This window comes from Ornithorhynchus anatinus, chromosome X1 (assembly GCF_004115215.2).
Source record: "Ornithorhynchus anatinus isolate Pmale09 chromosome X1, mOrnAna1.pri.v4, whole genome shotgun sequence".
Taxonomy (NCBI): Eukaryota; Metazoa; Chordata; class Mammalia; order Monotremata; family Ornithorhynchidae; genus Ornithorhynchus; species Ornithorhynchus anatinus.
The window spans coordinates 66,475,085-66,497,581 of NC_041749.1; the positions used below are offsets into that span (position 1 = coordinate 66,475,085).

Here is a 22,497-nt window from a genome sequence, read left to right on the forward strand (position 1 = left end):
ACAAAATATACTATCCAGAAGCTCAATCAATCAATTGAAACTTATTGAGCACTTACTGTGTGCAGAACACTGTATTAAATGCTTGGAGGAGTACAATATAACAGGGTTGATAGACCCATTCCCTGCTCACAATGAGCTAGCAAAGTTGTATATACTATTCTAAATCTCAAGCTATTTCATTTTTGTCCTGATTTTTATTTCATACACAACCGTAGAAACTACCTATGAGAAATCTCTCCAGTTAAAAAAAAAACACACACAACAGTGAAAATCACTGTTGGGAAAATTCCAGGATCAAAACTGTTTGTGGGCTTGATGAACCCCAGATCCACCTTCAGCTCTGAACTCTGTCAATGTCCAAACTTGGAGGCAAGTGAAATGTTTGAATCTACTTGCTTAGTCAATATATGTTTCCTCTCTTTGCTTACCCGACATCCCCAACCAGGTGTCAAAAGATTAAATCATGCCCCTTTCATACTTTGATTTCAGTACATCCTTAAAATTCTTCTTCTCCCTCCGTGGCCTCTCCCTCAACCCATGAACTTTACGCTCTATAAAACAAGGTCTGCTTTTCTTTATTAGTTAGAAGTATGTTGATTATGCTTCAATGCTGCTTTGAATTTAAGCACTCAGAAAGTTACCAACCAACACAAACTGTTGGGCCATCCCCATAGAGGTGGACTAGAAATAAAGTGAATAAAATCAGCTGTCCCTAATACTACCCTGGAGAAGTTATTTATAATTAGGCAAGTGATTATTTCTAAGGATGCTCTAATACCTATCTACTGTTTCCAATAAAACGTTGGAAGCAATTTGCAATGATTACACTAGAGCTCAGCAGGCTCACTCCTTTAAAATCTGAGTAAATTAAATTGGGACGGAGAGAAGCCATATGGCCTAATGTAGAGAACACAGATTTGGATTGCATCATCCTCCTACTGGCCTCCCTGCCTTCAACCTCACCACTCTTCAGTCTATCCCACACATGGCTCCTTGGATCATCTTCCTAAAAAGCCACTCAAAATGCATCATTTCCTTCCAAAAAAATCTCCGTGGGCTCTCCATTTCTCTTCACATCAAACAGAAACTCCTGACCAGTAACTTCAAGTCCTCCACCAGATGTTTCCCTCTTACCTTTCCTTACTCTTTTCCCGCTTCAACACATTTCACAATTTTTGCTCCTCTCAAGCTACCTAACTGTATCTTTCTCCGATTTCTTCTATCTCTGCCCTATTTCTCACAATCAATTGTACTTATTAAATGCTTATTGTGAGCAGAGTGCTGTACTAAGCACTTGGGAGAGTTGGTAGATATGTTCCCTCCCACAAGATGACAGTCTCCTTTCAGCACCCCTTAGAGGGGGAGATAGACATTAATAAATAAATTATGGATGTGTACATAAGTGCAGAGGGGCTGAAGGAGGGAAGCATAAAGGGTGGAAATCCAAGTGCAAGGGCAATGCAGAAAGAAGTGGGAAAAGAGGAAATGAGGGCCTAGTCAGGGAAGGCCATTTGGAGGAGATGTGCCTTGAATAAGGCTTTAAAGGTGGGGAGAGCAATCGTCTGTTGTATTTGAAGAGGGAGGGTATTCCAGGCTAGAAGCAGGGCATGGACAAGAGGTCGGCGGTGAGACAGATGGGATTGAGGTAGTAGTAGTGAGTAGCTTGGCATTAGAGAAGCAAAGTGCATGGGCTGGGTTATAATAGGAAAGTAGCAAGGTGACTGAATGCTTTAAAATAAGGAGTTTCTGTTTGATGTGGCAGTGGATGGGCAACCACTAGAGATTCTGGAGGAGTGGCAAAACATGGACTGAACATTTTTCTAGAAAAATTATCTGCGCAGCAGAGTGAAGTGTGGACTAGAGTGGGAGAGACAACAGGCAAGGAGTTCAGCAGGGGGGCTGATTCAGTAATCAAGGTGGGATAGGACAAGTGCTTGGATTAACCTAATACCAGTTTGGATGGAGAGGAAAGGGTGGATTTTAGCGATGTTGTGAAGGTTGGTGACAGGATTTGGTGACAGATTGAATATGTGGGCTGAATTGAATGAGAGTGCTGAGTCAAGGATAACACCAAGGTTATGAACTTTTGACACAGGGAGGGTGATGGTGATGGGAAAGTCAGGGTGAGGACAAGGTTTGTGTGGGAATATGAGGAGTTCTGTTTTGGACATGTTACGTTTGAGGTGTCAGTGGGACATCCAAGTGGAGATGTCTTCATTCATTCATTCAATCAATCGTATTTATTAAGCACTGACTGTGTGTAAATCACTGTACTAAGTGTTTGGGAGAGTACAATACAACAACAGATACATTCCTTGCCCACAACAAGCTGACCGTCTACAAGGGGAGACAGACATTAATATACATAAATAAATATATAAATAATTTGCAGTTAAATCCAGATGTGATATGGGGCTGGGAGGGAGGATGAATGAAGAGAGCAAGTCAGGGTGACAACTCAGGGTGATGATGTCTTGATGGCAGGAGGAAATATAAAACTGCTGAGAAAGAGAGATCAGGGCTGGTGATGTAGGTTTGGGAATCATCAACACAGAAATGGTACTAGAAGCAATGGGGGTGAATGAGTTCTCCAAGGGAGTGAGCATATATAGAGAACTAAAGGGGGCCCAGAACTAAGCCTTGAGGGACTCCTACAGTTAAGGGGTGGGAGGCAGAGGAGGACCCCATGAAAGAGAATGAGAAGCTAAAGAGATAGACGGAGAATCAGGATAGGTCAGTGTCAGTGAAGCTAAGGATGAATAATGATTCCAAGATAAAAGGGTGGTCGACAGTGTTGAAGGCAGTTGAGAGGTCAAGGAGGATTGGGATGGAAGTAGGGACCACTGGATTTGGCAAGAAGGAGACCATTGGTGACCTTTGAGAGGGCAGTTTTTGTGAAGTAATGGGAGCAGAAGCTAGATTGGAAGGGGTCAAGGAAAGAATTGGATCAAGTAGTATGGAGAGCAATGGTAGTAGGGAGATAGGGTGATAACTGGGGGACCTGTGGTCAAGGGAATTTTTTTTTTAGAAGAGGGGAGATATAATCATTTTTGAAAGCAGTGGGGAAGCCACTGGGGAGTGAACAATTGAAGACGGCAGTCAGGAAGAGAAGAAGGAAGGGGGAAAAGTTTTGATTAAGTGTAAAGAGGTTGGAGGTGCAGCTGGAGGGTGTGGATTTTGAGAGAATGCAGGAGATCTCTTCTTGAGATACTGCTGAGAAAGACTGGAGAGTTGAAGAAAGGGAAGGAGGATGGAGGGAGTGGAGAGGAGCAGGGAAATTTTAGGGAGATCACACCTGATGGTTTCAGTTTTCTTAATAAAGTATGTGGCCAGGTCATTAGGGGCAAGAGATGGGGGAATATGGGGTTGGAGGAGGGAGTTAAATGTCTGAAACACTGGTGAGCTGAATGGGCATGTGAGTCAATAAGGAGATATAATGTTGGCAGGCAGAGAAGAGGGCAGAGTTAAAGCAGGTAAGGCTGAATGTAAGATGGGTGAGGTCAGTCTGATATCTTGTTTCCGCCAGCAGCACTCTGTGGTTCCTACACAGGAGCAAAGCAAGTGGCCTGTACAGGTGATCCAGGGCTGTGGGTTAGTGATACAAGATTGGCGAAGGGATAGGGGAGCGAATGAGTTGAGCTCAGTAGAGAGGGTGGTGTTGAGGGCATTATTTGGTCATTAAGGGAAGGCAGTTTGAGCATGGAGACTAAATGGGCATGATGACTTAAGAAAATTGGATGGGAGTCAAAAGATCAGTGGTCTCTGTGAGGGAACAGGACAGATTTGTCAGGAGGGGATGTTTGGGAGAGAAGGCAGGTGAGGAGGTTGTGGTCGGATAGAGGGACTTCAGAGTTGGTGAGGGTAGAGATTGTACAGTGCCTAGGGATGTTAACGAGTGTGTGTCCAAGTTGGTGAGTGGGTAAGGTGGGGTGGAACAGTAACAGTGATAGAAATCGGGCAGTAGAAGGGTTGTCAGGAACATACACGGGAATACTGAAGTCCCCAAAGATTAATGTAGGGATAGACAAAGAGAGAAGGAATGTGAGAAAAGGATAAAATGATTCAGAAGGTTGGAGGACATGGGGGAGAGGGGAGGTGACCATGACTAGTAACTGGAGTGGGTGGTAAAAGCAGATTACATGGGCTTCAAAGGAAGGAAAAGAGAGAGATGGGGAGATGGAATGATGCAAAAGTGGCATTGGGAAACATGAAAAAAGCACACTTCAATCCCTTTCCCAGTGATGTCTTGGGAGTGGGAGAAGATGAGGCCCCACTAGAGAGAGTAGCAGGGAGACAGTGTCATCTGAGAAAAAACAGGTTTCAGTGATGAGGAGGAGCAGTGAGCAGATTAGCAGTTTCCTAAAGAGACAAGCACTTAAAATTCTACCCATAAAAATGCCAGCTACTTCGAAGTAATTATTGTCACTCTTTAGTCTTTTATTCTGTAGGCAATTCTCTAGACAATTTCTTTAACCTGTTATCATCAGATTAATTTCTTGCCACACAATTTCTATACCTTTCTTTAATCAGTTTTGTCCCTCTTCTCTGTGCCCTCTACAGTTTCTCAACCTTGTTTCTAAAGTGTAGCAACAAAAACTGCACCCAGTACTCTAAGAAGGAATTGACCAATGCAGAACATAGAGGATTACTTCCTAAAACGTGTACAGCATATCTGTTGTTACATTTCAAACACTCTGTTGGTTTTTCTTTTCTATTGATACTACACTGCTGGCTCATATTCACTTTGAGGTCAACTATGAGCACGAAGACTTTTCCTGCTTCACTTGTGCCTAGCCAGCCGGTAAGATAACAAAATGCTCAATTGTGTTATTAAAATATTTGCAATAACTTTAAAAAAACTGGTTACCGCTTTTCTTAGAGGCTACTTGAGATTCGTTTGCCTCAACCTACTCAAACATTTTAAACAAATTAAGTGAAATATATTGTCTTTTTGCTTTACCTAATGGATTGGAAATGAACAAAATCATAATTGTATTATTTAAATATTTGTTTTCAAAATAAAATATTTACAATACCGAAAAGACAATTTTGACTATTTGTTAGGTGATTATGTTTTCAGCTTAAGATGATATTGTAGGGTTTAAGTTCAGCTATGTTCATACTGGTAGAAATTTCAGTCTGCAGTAATATTTTCTCAGGCAACACTTTTTAAACTTTATACAAAGCATAGTCTCACTTGAGTCAGAAGATTATATGTCCAAGACCTAAAAGAGGCAAGAATTTTCTGCTTTTCCTGCCCTACTTTATATAGTCAGAAGTTGCTACCAATATTTTTTTTTATGGAACACAGCAGAACTAGGCAATCAGTGACAAGAGTTCCTAAAGGCAACCTTCACTTAAGCATGCTGTAATGTTAACTGTCAACTAGAGACACCAGACAAGTCTATGAGGACTATGACTGCAGAATCCTAATGAATGTGTTTGATGATGTACCTTAGAACCAGCTTGGGAACATTATTTCTCTTTTAATATGGCTTTTGTTTTGTATTTTTAAGATGAGCTAATAAAACCAGTGCATTTAAAAACCTTCTGTGCTTCAAATGAGAAAAGGCTGAAGCTCTCTGAAACTGTAATCTGTAATAAAGCATAAAATGCAAGTAGTTAAAAGCCACTGTGACTAGGGAATATCTAATTTGTTCTTCTATTCTGATAATTATAATCAGCATTTACCCTAGTCATCAATCTTCCCTAAACCACTCAGGCTGGGTGATAACAGGACTGCTATGAATGTCAGCTGTAATTTTTATATATTAGCCATCCAAGTACATTCTCAGGACTTAAAGATTTTGCACTATCACTACAAGTAAACTATTTCTGCTACTGAAAGTAAGTCATCGGTATTCACAAAGAAACATATGACTAGGTTCAGAACACTGACATTAATTAACTTACTTCCAAAACACAGTCCTGTGGTGATCCCTCAACAAGTTGATTTACTAGTGACTGTGATCCCGCGGGCAACAGCAAAGAAGAAACTCGTGAAGGAACTGGGGTGCTCTACTTCAGGGCAGGTCATTGTTGGCCCGTGGGGGGCGGGGCATGGAGGGAGGTATGGCTTTCTCTCCCTGCTCTACCCAGTAACTGGCCTGGACCACGTACAGCCACAGCTGTGATGCCTAAGGCAGATAAAATGCAGTCACTTTGAATCGCAAGGAAGCAGCACTCTTAAGCAGGAAGCAGAGAGGAAGCCGCATTCAGAGGGGAAGCATTTGAAGAGGAAGCAGTGCTGGAGAGAAGCAGCATTTGGGAGGAAGCAGCGTGTGGAGGAGGCTTGTAGCATCAGTGGCCCGCTTCACCAGGAATCTCTCCCAACCTTCTGCTGTGGGATCTGCAGAACGGGCTCCCTTGACCAGCAGACTTGTACTAGACCCTTGGTTGAGAGGAGTGAGTGTGTGTATGTGTCACTCCCTTGCATATTGGTAAAAACTAGGTAAAACTTTCCATAATATTCTTGGTGGTTGGTGGCTTGGTTTGACTCTATGTGTTACTGAGGCTACCCTGATCCAGGAAAGTCCTGCTTGGTACGAGCTGGGACCTTGTGACAAAGTCCAATATCCCCAAAACAAAGCATACAACCTATTTTTAAAAACACGTGAAAATAACAAATGAGTTTGGTTCAAATTACCATTATTATAGCATTAAGAGTATTATTATTATAACATTAAGGGCACTTCTTCACCTTCCAAGGGCAATAGAGTGCTTTCTACCTTGTCCAGCTGCATTTTCTTGATTAACAACCAAGTTACAGCAGCCAGGATACTGCAAACCACTTGTGAAGTGTTATGTACACTGTGGTTCTCCCCAGCTTCAAAACCCTACTGAAGCCCAATCTCTTCCCCCACCCCTATTTGTGTCATCCCAACAGCTACCTTATGTTCAGCAACTTATGAATGTATATAAGCGTGACTCAGTGGAAAGAGCCCGGGCTTTGGAGTCAGAGGTCATGAGTTCGAATCCCAGCTCTGCCACTTAGCTGTGTGACCGTGGGCAAGTCACTTCACTTCTCTGTGCCTCAGTTACCTCATCTGTAAAATGGGGATTAAGACTGTGAGCCCCATGTGGGACAACCTGATGACCCTGTGTCTACCCCAGCGCTTAGAACAGTGCTCTGCACATAGTAAGCGCTTAACAAACACCAACATTATTATTATAAAAATATATTTAGGACCTATAAATACAGTAATCCATGCACTATGCTTTTCATTCACTGATTTAATTGTTCGCTTTGTTCCATTCTTTGGCTACTACCAGCTATATCTCTGTTTCTTTCCCTTGCCTTTATACTTGTAGATAATTTTGTTTAGGCCTATCTTCCCGTTATATTGTAAACACCTTGAGGACAGATGCTGTGTCTTTTACATCTTCCAAACCCTCCCAAGTATTAAGTACAGTGAAGTGCAAATGGTAGGTTCTCAATGAGAACAGCCAAAAGCATGTTCAACAATGTCATTTGAGTAATTTGGAAGAAGTGACAAAGTGCACAAGTTCTCCAGATATCCCAGACATGATTAGGTCTTACCAAGATAACCCACTTCAGATTGGAAAGTGAATATGGCCACAGTGCTGATTTCTAGGAATAGACCGAAGCTTTAAGTTTCTTGCCTCTAATGAAAAAAGCGGGGGCAATAAGGGGATAAGGAATAAGGGATTCAAATAAATACTACTATTTTATAAAATTATTAATAAGGAATAGAAAATTACAGTAATAGAAACTCCTGAAATCCAGGATTCTCTGAACTGATTGCACTAAATTTCCCACTTCTCCATACTATTGAAGAATTTTGGATATGCAAGGCATCTTGGGACACAAGGGTGTGTGCTCTTGGCTTCCTCAGACAATAGTCATTTATATATTCTGCTCAACAACCTGTGTTGCAAATGGCACTTTGATTTATGGCTCATTTTGAAAATGAGGTCTGCAAATATATAATTGAAGGCACAAACACTTTGCAGGACATCAGGGGATAGTCCTGTGGAGTTCACTTTTTTTCCTGACTCAAAAACACTGCAACTTTTTAGCATCTATAAAGCACTGGAGAGAAAGATTTTACTGTGATCACTATAGAAGATAAGTGCACATATGGTAGATTATCTTTCTACCCTGCACAGTCAGCCTGTGGATAGAAAAATTTCAACACAGTGGGTTGCAGTCATCATGACCTAGAGACTCTTCTGTCTATTGGCAGAACATATACCGGCACAAGTAAAACTATGTATTCATTTCCAAAAAATGATCAGTAGTAATAGCCTTGTCAGTCTCCTTCTGAGACCCCCTTCCTCCCATTCCATCCTTACAAGGCAAAATCCTTTGGAGAAACCACACTGAGATTAGTGCTCCTTGACACCATGGATTGCCTCACAGGGCTAAGTTGACACAGAGGAGTCTGGCTCTCAGCACTCTGTGTTACATATTAGGTGTTGCTAAAGCTCAAGATTTAGCTAAACAGACTAGTGCCAAGAAAACCTTGGCAAGTAGTTTGAGAACTCTCTATTGAAGCAAAAGAATTTAGTGGTATATACAGTTCAAACCAAGAAAAGTGAATATTCAATATGCTTGGAGACATTTTCTAGCCAACCAGTTAAATCAGAATTTTTAATGAGTGCATGTGAACAAAAATAAACCCTCTGACAGGGGTATAATTGCTGGGGTTTGGGGGCATGCATGATGGCTTTTTGTTTTATTTGGTAGGGCAAAATCTACATTGATTATCGTAAGATAATACTTAACCCTCTCCATATTCCTCTCCCATTCTGTGTCACCTTTGGGTGAGGAGAAGTGTGGCTGAGTAGCTAGAGCGGCTAGTGGCTAGAGCCTGGGCCTGGAAGTCAGAAGGACGTGGGTTCTAATCCAACTCTGCCACATGTCTGCTGTGTGACCTTGGGCAAGTCACCTCACTTCTCTGATAGCTCATCTGTAAACTCATCTGCAAACTCAGTTAACTCATTTGTAAAATGGGGATTAACAGTGTGAGCCCTTAGTGGGACAGGGACTGTGTCCAGTGAGATTAACTTGTATCTACCCAGTGCTTAGAACAGTGTCTGGCACACAGTAAGGGCTTAACAAGAACCGTAATAATAATAATCATAATAATAAGCAAGGGATCCTATACAAATACAATAGGGAAGCTCAATGCTTTTCCCAATGCCCCCTGTTTCTCTTAGAGGTCGCATAGGGAGATAAGAATGTTGGAGCAGGGCCAGGTCTGTGGCAGGGGTCTTGAGGAACCTATTTCTTTCACAGACCAATAGAGCTATATTGGGATGAAGGGGAACCATGCTCTCTGATACCCACATTACAGTCAGAGTTCACTGTACTGATGTAATGCTGGGGATGCAGCATGGCATAGTGGATAGAGCACAGGCCTGGGAGTCAGAAGGTCATGGGTTTCAATCCCTACTCGGTTACTTGTTTCCTGTATGACCTAGGACAAGTCACTTCAGAGACTTCAGAGAAGTCTCAGAGAAGCACTGAAGTCTCACTTCAGAGAAGCAGCATGGCTCATTGGAAAGAGCACGAGCTTTGGAGTCAGGGCTCATGAGTTCGAATCCCAGCTCTGCCACTTGTCAGCTGTGTGACTGTGGGCAAGTCACTTAACTTCTCTGTGCCTCAGTTCCCTCATCTGTAAAATGGGGATTAAGACTGTGAGCCCCACGTGGGACAACCTGATTCCCCTGTGTCTACCCCAGCGCTTAGAACAGTGCTCGGCACATAGTAAGCGCTTAACAAATACCAACATTATTATTATTTGTTCGTATCCACACCAAGGGCTTAGTAAAGTACCTGGCATATAGTAAGTGCTTAACAAATACCACAATTACTACAGAAGGAACAGCATGGTGGATGGAACACGGGACTGGTAGTCAGAAGGTCATGGGTTCTAATCCCCACTCTGCCCCTTATCTGCTGTGTGGCTTTTCGCAAGTCACTTCACTTCTCTGGGCTTCAGTTACCTCATCCATCGAATGTGGATTGAGATTGTGAGCCCCATGTCAAACAGGGGCTGCGTCTAACCCAATTTGCTTGTTTCCACCCCAGTGCTTAGTACAGTGCCTGGCACATAGTAAATACTTAAATATCACAATTATTATTACTAATTTATGCTATTTTCCTCAAATATACATAAATATATATTCATACATACACACACACACACACACACACACACACACACACGGCAAAAAGGAAAAGGCTCCCATCACCAAAATTGACCCTTTGCAAGCTACTCCTCTTTTCATAAGTGCACAGGGATTAGATCTCTGACTATAAGCTATAATTTGAGGACCAATAACCAGTTTGTTTCTGCCGTCCTACTATTCAAAAGCCCCAACACTTTTCATCAACCTCTAATCACTGTCCCTGACTGCTGGTCCCCCACTGGCAAACATTTAGCAATACACCGGCTGCTCCAATTAAGTAATTATTTATTTCACCATCTGAGGTATTATGACTAATTGTTTTTGCTTTCCTTTAGAGGAGTAAAAGAGATGTGTGTTTGCTTATCGAGAAAATTTGAATTTTGTTACCTCCTTCTGAATTATTGAGCTACAGCATAGTTAACAAGCACTTAAGATTTCGGTACTGTATCTTGCTGCTGCAGTAATCAGGGAACTGAAGTACTCTCCACCATAATGGTTCTAAGCTTGCAAGATGAATAAATTTTGCATGCTAAAGCAATATGTTGATTTTAATACATTTTACTCTGGGCTTTAGTAAAAGAAGGTAGAAGAGCGTGAAATATATCTTTTATCTGAGTATTCCTGTACTCATCCACTTAGAATTTCTTTGTTAAATGGGCTAGAAGAACAGAAAAGATAAAAGGCACCTCTACTCTGAAAAATTATATCATTTGTTGAGCCAAAGACACAGGTCCAAAAGTGTTATGCTTCTACCTCCTTAGATAGAGGACATGAGAATGGATGGCAGGTGGTCTCAGTTCAAAGAAAGTATGAGTACATTCCTTGTGGGCAGGGACTGTGTCAACCTACTCCAGTGTATACTCCCAAGTACTTTGTACAATGCTGTGCATACAGTAAGTGCAAAATGAATACCACTGATTGATGGATTAAAGGAGCCCAAAATAATGCTATTTTATTGCAGCCATATATTTTATATTTCTAGTTAATCATGTACCCACATTCCCTGACTGCACACCTCGGTTAGCTACTAAGAAAAGTGCAAAGAGGAACATGTTTGTAATAGAAAAGGAAATGACATGAGTTGGATAAGAAACCAAAAGACAATTTTCTATTTATTCTAGATAAGAGGGGTAGTTGAAGAATAACTTATTAGCAATACATAATTTGAGGTGTATGCATGGATAGGTCATTCTAATTGTAGGGGCAAAAAGAAGGTAGATATTTTAAGGGGGCTGGGAGATTGAAGAATGGGAAGGGGGCAGGCTTCAAAGAGCTAATTGGCTAGAGAGAATAAAAGAGGGTCTGACTGGAAAATAGGTCTTATTAGAGACCTGGAATGAACAAGTCTGGGAGTTTAGCCCAAAAGGTCGTGGGGCTATTGCTTTCTTCACCCTTGTAGAGTGGCATCTACACATGAACATGATGTATTACAAGTAATACAAATAACTACATTTTATCAGCTTTTGACTGAGAGAGGCTCAAATCACAAATTTAAGTGTTAGGCAGCAGGGTCTAGATTTCACAGATTCCTGAATATAAGAATCCCATATCCTGAATATATGGGGCAGGTCATTACATTATTGCCAAAACATTTAGAAAACTGATGGAGAAAAAACAGTGAAATATCTGAATGCCTGATCTGCTATAGTCATTAGGAATGCAACCAGGTTCCATTTATCTGATCTCTAATTAGAAGACTAGTTAATAAAATATTAGCAATATCACCTGGCCACCATTTGGGATCCTAATCATCTTTGATTTTGAGATCTACTACAAAATTAGTTTCTCTTTTCCTACTTTATTATACTTTCTTGGGAAGAGATCGTTCACGTATTTTTAAGCTCACACAATTAGGTAAGTTTGTGATTGGGCAGAGTTTTAAATGTTGCTCAGATATGTTCTTTTCAACTTGCCCTGAACAAAGAAAAACAAAACATCTTTCTGGCCTACATGACTAAAACATATTGCTCAACATTACTTTCATTTGATTTCATTTACCAATATCTTTAGGAATATGCTCAATGCCTTACTCTGTATGAGCTACATTTGGCAACATTCTAGGTGACTGAGGAGCCCTATTAATTTAGTTAGTTATTGTTCACCCCAAAAAGGAAAGAGACTAGAAAAGATGACCTAAAAATTGCCTGACTCCTTCACAGAAAACAGAGTCATCATCAGACTTGGTGAGCTTTAATCTTGTGATGCTATGCAGATGTCCTTCATTTCTGAATATGAGGCAGCACAGAGGCATGAGGGTGACTGAAATGACCAATAATAATTATTCATTCATTCAATTGTATTGAGTGCTCACTGTGTGCAGAGCACTGTACTAAGCACTTGGAAAGTACAATAAAGAGAGGCAATCCCTGGCCACAACAGGATAATTATGGTACTTGATTACCAACATTCTCTCCTGCATCATTTGCATCTAAGGACAGTTTCTGGCTGCATTAATGCATATGTCCCATTCAGGACCTGTCTCTGTTTTCAAGCCTGCCACTGAGCATTCCACTCTCCCCAAAACCTTTGCTCAAGAAGAGAAACGCCTCCTCTGATTGCTGTCTTGCAGACTTATCTGTCTGCTGTAGAGGTTTCCCAACAATCCACAGCTATGTTGCACGGTTTGAGACTGTGCTTCCCTATCTTTGAATAGCAAAAAAATGAAAGAAAGAAAATATTCCCTGTTCTCTTATACAATAGGGGTTGCATTTGCCAAACCCTGTGTCACTATAAACTTATGCTGTTTGTATTCATCCATTCTCAAGCTGTTCACATGTGCAGAAGCTGTTTCTTCCAACACTGTGGTGAGCAGTATTCAAATAGGCTCATGCTGTTGGATGGGCATTCCATCCCTAACAGAGTTCTGCCCAAAATGCACAATGATATGGAAGAACTGTGATGTCATTGGATCATGGCACATCAGAATGTTGTGATGATTCATTCATTCCTCCATTATTTTTTCTCAAATGATAACAGCAGTCACCCACAAAGGACAACACACATAGCACATGAATGACAAAAACAGTTTCGACATCAAGACTCTGAATAAAGGACAGTTCACAGAGACAGGTGCCCACTATAACTTCTACTGGGGCTTCCTGTCTTCAGAGTAACATAATTCAAGAGTTAGATTTGCACACAGGCAACTGTTAGTCTTAGGTCTCTCAAATCTGCATAATTGAATGATTGATGACCCCATGTCTCCCTCTAAAGCAAAAGCACTTTGCTACTGCCATTAGCACATATGGCCTAATAAAAGAAATTGAAATAAAGGGAAAGAAAAATTCTATAAGGATCCAGGCAGTCTCATTAAGTGGCATCATGATCTGACAAACTAATCATTGTGGGAGATTCCAATGCATGGGTGAGTAGCAATATATAAATATGGAAAAGAAGTCAATGGATACATAGAATCAACTATTCAGTGGTATTGATTAAGCACTTACTGTGTGCAGAGCACTGCTATGTGCTTGGGAGAGTACAGAGTTGGTAGACATGTTCCCTGCCCACAAGGAGCTTACAGTCTGGAGGGGGAAATAATTGGAAAGATATATAGTATAGCAATGTTCTACCTTTGCTTTGACAATGTTCCAAACAGCAGGTCCAAATCACCAAATCTATCTTTTGTTCCCCAAATTAAAAGAAAGACATCATGGAAGCACCTAAGATTGAGACAATGGCTACTCATAAATTATACCCTCATCCATCAGGACTTGAAAGGTGTATGGATTATTGGAGTAATGCAAAATAGCTGGTGCTGAGTTGACCATGGCTAATTAAACTTGAGCTAGCATTACAGCCCAATGTTATAATAATAATAATAATACTTGTGGTAATAAGCACTTACTGTGTACCAAGCACTGTACTAAGCGTTGGGATGGCTACAAGCAAATCGGGTTATAGATACAGTCCCTGTCCCATGTGGGGCTCACAGTCTCAAATCCCCATTTTACAGATGAGGTAACAGAGGCACCGAGAAGTGACTTGCCCAAGGTCACACAGCAGAAAAGTAGCAGAGCCAGGATTAGAACCTTCTGATTCCCAGGCCCATCCACTACACTGTGTTGCTTCATGTGCCATAAATATGTCAAAAATGGTATTGAAACCATCAATCTGGATCAATATCCAGCTCCTGAAGATGAAGATCTCCTACATGGTGCTCTGAGATGGCAGTGCCTCAGCTCCTTTGCTACAAATAAGGAAGCTGAGTTCCATGCATTTTTTTTGGCGATATTCTCTTCTAGGCAACCATTAAAAGAATTGGTATGGCAAGTAGATACCACTTAAATGAGTTCGGGGAAAATTACCTCAAGACCAAACAGTTACTTGCAAGTAGCAAGACATGGTCTGTCAACATCATGCAGTAACTCAAAATCACCACAAAAATGAGACCTACAAAAGTCTACAGTTTGACATGCAGAATAACAAGAAATTTGCTCAGCCAGAAATGAATGGCCAGTAAGGCCGATGTGTCTACCAACCCTGTTATATTATACTCCTCCAAGCACTTTGTACAGTGGTCTGCAAACAGAAAATCTATCCATAAATTGTATTTATTGAATGCTAACTAACGTCTAAGGACTCTTTCACATCCCATGCTGGGAAGCAGGATGACTTAGTGGATAAAGCACAAGTCTGGGAATCGGAAGGTCATGGGTTCTAATCCTGGCTCTGCCACTTGTCTGCTGTATGACCTTAGGCAAGTCACTTCATTTTTCTGGGCCTCAGTTCCTCATCTTTAAAATGGGGATTAAGACTGTGAGCCCTATGTGGGACAGGGACTGTGTCCAACTCAATTATCTCTACCTACCCCAGCGCTTAGAACAGTGCCTGGCACATAGTAAGCGCTTAATAAGGTATTTATTATTATCACTAAAGATGTTTTATGGCCTCATACACAATATCACTGCACTACTAAAAAGAGCAGATAGAACCTCTCAACAAGGCAAAGAGGCAATCTTCTGAAGATAACACGAACACTAAAACAATCTTCCAATCACACCCTCCAACATTTGGGGCAAGGTTCTTTGAGACATGAAAACTGGCCAAAATATGACAGGGAGCCCACAGCTCTGACATGTGAGACCTATGATCCCAGTCATGACATACAGCACCTGGATCTGATTGCACTGCTGAAGTCAAAAAGGAACTTAATGTTCAGAAATTTCACAAGCCCGTAACTTTGGCATTATCCTTGATTCCTCTCTCTCGTTCCACCCACATATTCAAGCCATCACTAAATCCTGTCAGTTGTACCTTCACAACATTGCCAAAATCCACCCCTTCCTCTCCATCCAAACTACCACATTAATGCAAGCACTTATCCTATCCCACCTTGATTATCATATCAGCCTCCATGTGATCTCCCTGCCTCTCTCCACTCCAGCCCATACTCCATTCATTTTAATTCAAAAACGTTCAGACCATGTTTCCCCACTCTTCAAGAAACTCCAGTGGTTGCCCATTTACCTATGCATCAAACAAAAACTCCTCACCATTGGCTTTAAAGCACTTAATCACCTAGCCTCCTCCTACCTCACCTCGCTACTCTCCTACTACAACCCAGTCCACACACTTCCTTCCCCTAATGCTAACCTTTTTATTGTACCTCAATATCATCTTTCTCGTCACAGATCTCTCCTCCACATCCTACCTCTGGCCTGGAATGCCTTTCCTCTTATCAGACAGATAACTGCTTTTCCCCACTTCAAAGCCTTATTGAAGGCATATCTCCTTCAAGAAGCCTTCCCTGACTATACCCTCCTCTACTCTTCTCTCAATCCCTTCACACCACTCTTACTTACTCTTTCATTCATCCCCCCTCCCTGCCCCACAGCTCATATGTATATATCTGTAATTTATCTATTTATTGATATTAATGTCTCTCCCCCTCTAGACTGTGAGGTCATTGTGGGCAGCAATGTGCCTGTACACTATTATATTGTACTCTCCTAAGCACTTAGTACAGTGCTCTGCATACAGTAAACTCAATAAATATGATTGAAGAAGAAAATCCAAGATCTTTCTCAACATGAGGAATGCTGAAAAAAATCCCATAAGATTTGAAAGATGGCACCATAATCATCATCTTCAAGAAGATATGAGAGATTACTGTGAAAACCTCTGAGGTATCTCACCACTGTCCATTACTGGCAAGATTCTAGCCAAATTCCTTCCAGACAGGCTCCTGAAGAATATAATAACCAACCATATACTACCTGAATTGCAGTTTTAATGTAGTACTTTCAGATTTCCAGACAGAAGTGCAAGAAACTACATCAAGTACTCTACATTGTATCTGCAGATTTTGCAGAACCTTTTCAAATCATCAACAAGTCTGGGCTCTAGAAATTCCTAAGGATGTTTAGCTACCAAGAGAATTTCACAAAGATCCTTAGGCTGCTCTGTGACTATATAAGGTCAGTTGAGTCAGTGTTGACATGTCTTGTCAGACTTTTTTCCCCCTATAACCTTTGAATAAATAAGAGATCTATTGTAGGTCCAATATTACTCAACCTAATCTTTGCCTCCATACTTGAAAATGTAATGAAGCATTTAAATGCAGGTATATACCCAATTCCCTGATTCCCTGGGTATATGCTTCTGATCCACTTGGAAGCTCTCTCAACTCAGTAGCCTATGTCATCCAGACGGTCATCCAGGAATTGTTATAGACTGAAGACTGTGGTCTTGAGGCACACATACAAGACATGCATATGACTATGTGTGACTTGGCATAATCAGCACAACATATTATGAACAATAATCCAGAAGAAAAATCGATCATATTCCAGCCTTCACTCAGGGAACCCTACACACAACCAAAAGTTTTCATTGGCAACACAAAATATAATGATGCCACCAAATTCTACTCCTTAAGCAGTATACACTATACATTGGTGCACAGATAATCAAAAAAGTAAGAAAGTAAATTATGAATTGCAACCTGTTTTTTTGGAAATGGATCGGAAGAATTTGGCTACAAGAGGGTACACAGCCCTAAAGCTAAATTTAAACTGTGGTTGTGTCCAATCTTCTGTATAGCTAAGAGACCTGCATCTGCCTTAGAAGGATCATTCAGTTTCTAGAACAGTTGCTCAATGAGCTATATTCAACATCAAATGGTAGGTCAACATTACCAACAATGAAGTCTTGAAATGTGGTCAGCTAACCAGCAAACAGTGGGAAAGACACCTGATAAGAATGGAAAACAGCTGGATACTCAGGCAGCTGCTAAATGGTGAACTTAAAGGGGTATAGAGAAACAGGGGGAACAGAACAAATGTCTTCAAGGAATAGTTAAGATATTTCAAGCAATGCTTTAAGTAATAAGGGGCTATCTGGAGACAAGAACAGCACACAGACTAGCCGGGCAAGCTGAAGTTGGAAGAGGGGTGGCTCTCCTTTTAGCAGAGACTTGGGGAAAATTGAAAAATTATGTGTCAGTCTTAAAAAGCAATAGCAGTTATTGCAAATGATCAATGCATAAGTGTAGCGAGGAATTGTCTTTAGATGTTCAAAATGTCAGATGGATTTTTGGTCACATTCAGATCCTTTCAACCAAACCCATACTCATAGAAAACATGTCACCATCACCAGCATCACCTTCAAAAATGAATAGCTGTAGGTGGGCTTGTTTAGCTACCTATATGAACATACGCATATATATTCATTCATTCAATAGTATTTGAGCACTTACTATGTGAGGAGCACTGTACTAAGCACTTGGAATGTACAATTCGGCAACAGATAGAGACAATCCCTGCCCATTGACGGGCTTACAGTCTAATTGGGGGAGACAGACAAAAACAACAGCAATAAACAGAATCAAGGGGATGTACATCTCCTTAACAAAATAAATAGGGTAATAAAAATATATACAAATGAGCGGACGAGCACAGTGCTGAGGGTAGGGAAAGGGAGAGGGGGATGAGCAGGGGGAAAGGGGGGGAAAGGGGGCTTAGCTGAGGGGAAGTGAAGGGGGGCAGAGAGGGAGCAGAGGGAAAAGGGGAAGCTCAGTCTGGGAAGGTCTCTTCGAGGAGGTGAGTTCTCAGTAGGGCTTTGAAGAGGGGAAGAGAGTTAGTTTGGTGGAGGTGAGGAGGGAGGGCATTCCAGGACAGTGGGAGGACAGGGGCCGGGGTGGACGGTGGGATAGGCGAGAATGGGGGATGGTGAGGAGGTGAGCGGCAGGGGAACGCAGTGTGCAGGGTGGGCAGTAGAAAGAGAGAAGGGAGGAGAGGTAGGAGGGGGCAAGGTGATGGAGAGCCTTGAAGCCTAGAGTGAGAAGTTTTTGTTTGGAGCGGAGGTTGACAGGCAACCACTGGAGGTTTTTAAGAAGGGGAACGACATGCCCAGAGCATTTCTGCAGGAAGATGAGCCAGGCAGCAGAATGAAGAATAGACTGGAGCGGGGAGAGACAGGAGGAAGGGAGATCAGAGAGAAGGCTGACACAATAATCCAGCCGGGATATTATGAGAGCCTGTAACAGTAAAATAGCCATTTGGGTGGAGAGGAAAGGGCAGATCTTGGAGATATTATAAAGGTGAGACCGGTAGGTCTTGGTGACGGATTGGATGTGTGGGGTGAATAAGAGAGCTGAGTCAAGGATGACAGTAAGGTTGTGGGCTTGAGAGACGGGAAGGATGGTCGTACCATCCACAGTGATAGGGAAGTCAGGAAGAGGACAGGGCTTGGGAGGGAAGATAAGGAGCTCAGTTTTGGACATGTTGAGTTTTAGGTGGCAGGCAGACATCCAGGTAGAGACGTCCTGGAGGCAGGAGGAGATACGAGCCTGCAGGGATGGGGAGAGGACAGGGGCAGAGATGTAGATTTGAGTGTCTTCTGCATAGAGATGATAATTGAAGCTGCGAGAGTGAATGAGTTCACCAGGGAGTGAGTTTAGACACGGAGAACAGAAGAGGGTCAAGAACTGACCCTTGAGGAACTCCTACAGCTAGAGGATGGGAGAGGGAGTATACACATTTCTATAGACTATACACACAAACCACAAAAACCTTCTATTCTGTAAAGTACCTTTTTTAAAGGGAATGTATAAATTCATTGAATTGGGAATATGCTATCAATAAAAACATGAGTTATCAAAACTGGGGAGAGTGAAGAAGGCTATCTCTAAAAAATGGACTGATGTTACTTATTGAACTACTTCAAAGTACAGTCTAATTTTAAAGATACTTCCAAGCAAACACTTTTTACATCATCCTCTTAATATGCTAAAAGTATATGTTCAGCCTGGTTCTGCAGTGAAAAAACTTACATGATAAATGTGTTCTCCAATCTGTGCACCAGTCAAGTAGCAATAAAATCAAAATAATTCATGCAAAAAATTCATTATGTTTCTAAACATACTTATTTACATTTTAAATCACACATTAGACAATATGAAATATCTTTCATTGAGACAGGTGTGAACAAAAAAACAGATGCATTCATTAAAGATGGAGTAATTGGATAAATAAAAAAAAATTTTTGAGAACACCTTGGTTCAAGTACTTCGACTCCTGTTAACTTACTTGGAAAAATACAGCCATGGCTCCAATAATTCTGTTTTCTGAAATTGCTGTTTGAAAACTGTCAAAGTCATCAGGATTATAAAAGTAAATCTGCATCTGTGAAGGGAAAAAAAAGGATGGTTTAACATCTTCAGAATTTTAGCTGTTTACATAGTACTGTTCATCTAACTTCAAGATAAAGATGTTAAAAGAATTGAGTCAATTGGCACTCTGATAAATGGCTTATCTGTTTAATTAGAACAATTATGAGGGAACAGATTTACTATACAGTGTTTCCAAGACCTTGAATATAGTTAAATGGCATGATCCAGGCAGATTGTATCAATTGGCATCATTTTTTGCAGATAAAATTAGTGTATATTTGCCTTTCTTTATCCAGAACTTTTAACCTAGTCTAGTAGCCCAGTCAATCTATCTTTAACTCTATGTTTTTAAAATAACCTAAATACACCCATTTTCCCAGTAATGCAGAGGTTGGAATTCTTGCAAAATCCCAACAAGCAAAATTCCTGTTGTAGTACAATCAGGCTGCTTCTTCCAATATCATGTTGCGCTCTACGCAGACAGGGTCAAATTACTGATTGAATCTTCCCTGATGCCCTTATGACATTCTAACCAAAATGGGTAGTGAAAGCACATACATCATACCACAACGGAGTGTACTTTATCTTGTGCTTACTTTAAAGTTGTTCAGGAAACAGAAGCCATACAAAATGTTTCTATGAATTTTTGAAAACTGAGATAGATTGACTGACATCTTTCAATTTTCTCCTGGGATTGGCATGCTATTGAATTTTTTAGAATTCTTCAAATGAAAAGGAAGAAAAACACTACCCCAACCATCTCTTTACCATATACATTTATTAGCTTAAACGGTTCATTGGAAACTAATTGACTGAAGGATCTTAAGTTCATACGGAACTCTGGACTCAATGAACGAAACAGGATAAGAACAGACAATTTTGTCCCAAGAGGGGTATCAGAAGATTCAAATTGTAACTACATGTTTTCTAGAAAAGAGACATAGGCAGCTCTGTTGAAGGTCCTGAAAAACCAGGATGAACTCAAATTCCTAGCCTTTGACTTTATACTGATTCTGGCTTTTTTTTTTTTTTTTATAAATAAGAAGCTTCCAGGTTTGGGTAGCTGTAGAATTCATGAATTTACAGTGAGAAAAATCTATTCATTGAGGTACAAATTAAAACAGTTCAACATTAATTACTTTGGGTTCAATGCAACTAAGTCAGAATAAAACTCAGTACTTCACAATAAATTCTGAAAATTACATTTCACTTTCCGTTATAAAACAAGATGACACAAATTAGGAATGTTCTTAGGGGGCATTCTCATAAACAGTCTGGAAAAAAATATGAGAAAAAGCATTTTGTTTAATGGTTTTCTTGTATGGCCAATGATAGGTAATAGTTTAGAATCTCTCCTAGGAAATTTTAACTTTAACATTGGTAAGGGAATAATTTTTAATATGCCCATAGATAATGGTCTAATATATTTGGATAAAAAAAGGGTCTTGTCCGAAGTAGCCATTTAGGGCCCAAACTCTAGCTTTACAGTTGTTGTCTAATCTGCACCACAATTCCTCTAGTGATTTTGTTATTATTTTATCAGCCTCTTTGCTGGGTTCCCTGCCTCCAACCTCATCCTTTTCAATCAATACTACATGCTGCTGTGTGGGTCATCTTCCTGAAGGGTCAATCTTTTCACAATTCCCCAGGCCTCAAAACCCCCAATGGCTACTCATTTCCTACCAAGCAGAAACTAACAATTGGCTTCAAGGCTTCCCACCAACTGCTCCGCCCCCAACACACCCCCGACCCCACAATTTCACAGATCAGCCCTCCTTACCCACTATCCTCCAGCTTGTTCTGAATCCATTTTATTAGTAAAGCATACATTATTAGTACAGCATCAGAGTCTTTGAGAGTGAGAAAGGAAAAATGTTAAACATAGGTGTCTTTGTGTTAATGGGACCAAAAGTCCTGCTTTAGGAAGGAAGGTCACAAATGTTGTGGTCCTGTGCTGCGACTCAAAAGGCTTTGTCCTAGTTTACAGCTAGGTGGGATGGAAGCCTCATGCCATGGTGGTGGCTGCCTAGAAAGAAGCAGCAGTAGGGAAATGGAAGCCTCTTCTTTCTCAACAGCAAATATAACTAAAGCTGCTCTTGCAGCCTCCACCATTACAGTGGCTGCTTCCCAATTGATTTCCCAAAATTTATGATGTAACCACTGTGACACAGTGGTGCCACAGGGAAATTTTCTAGAGGACAATCAGCAAGAAGGGCTGCACCAATAGGAGCCCCCACTCCCACCTGGGAGGCCAAGAGTCTTCTCACCATGGTTGCCTCACAACACTGCTCCAGTGTGCTCCAGTGCAGTGGTAGGAAATAATTTATGTATGTCTGCATTATTATACATAAATAATTTATGTATGTATGTATTTATAAGTATCCATTTATACTTAAGGACATCTGATGTGTCTCTGAGTATCTGTGTGTGTCTGTCTGTATGTGCCTCTATATGAGTCTCTGGGTCTGTGTGTGTCTCTACTATCTTCATCAAAATTTGTTGAGTGATTCCAGTGTGCAGGCTCCTGACTCTCCATGCTCTTTCTATTAGGACATGCTTCTTCTCCATGCTTCCATTCTCTTCTAATAATAATAATAATAATGTTGGTATTTGTTAAATGCTTACTATGTGCAGAGCACTGTTCTAAGCGCTGGGATAGATACAGGGTAATCAGGTTGTCCCACGTGAGGCTCACAGTTAATCCCCATTTTACAGATGAGGTAACT

At 41.0% G+C, this 22,497-nt stretch overlaps 1 protein-coding gene across 1 annotated transcript in view; it reads right to left on the bottom strand.

Annotated features, from left to right (window-relative positions):
• PTPRG (protein tyrosine phosphatase receptor type G) overlaps positions 1–22,497 on the bottom strand; it is a 686,752-nt gene that overhangs the window by 198,950 nt on the left and 465,305 nt on the right. The window contains exon 5 of the mRNA XM_039910413.1: positions 19,689–19,784. Within this exon, the coding sequence (XP_039766347.1) occupies positions 19,689–19,784 (96 nt within the window). The remainder of the gene's footprint in view (positions 1–19,688; positions 19,785–22,497) is intronic.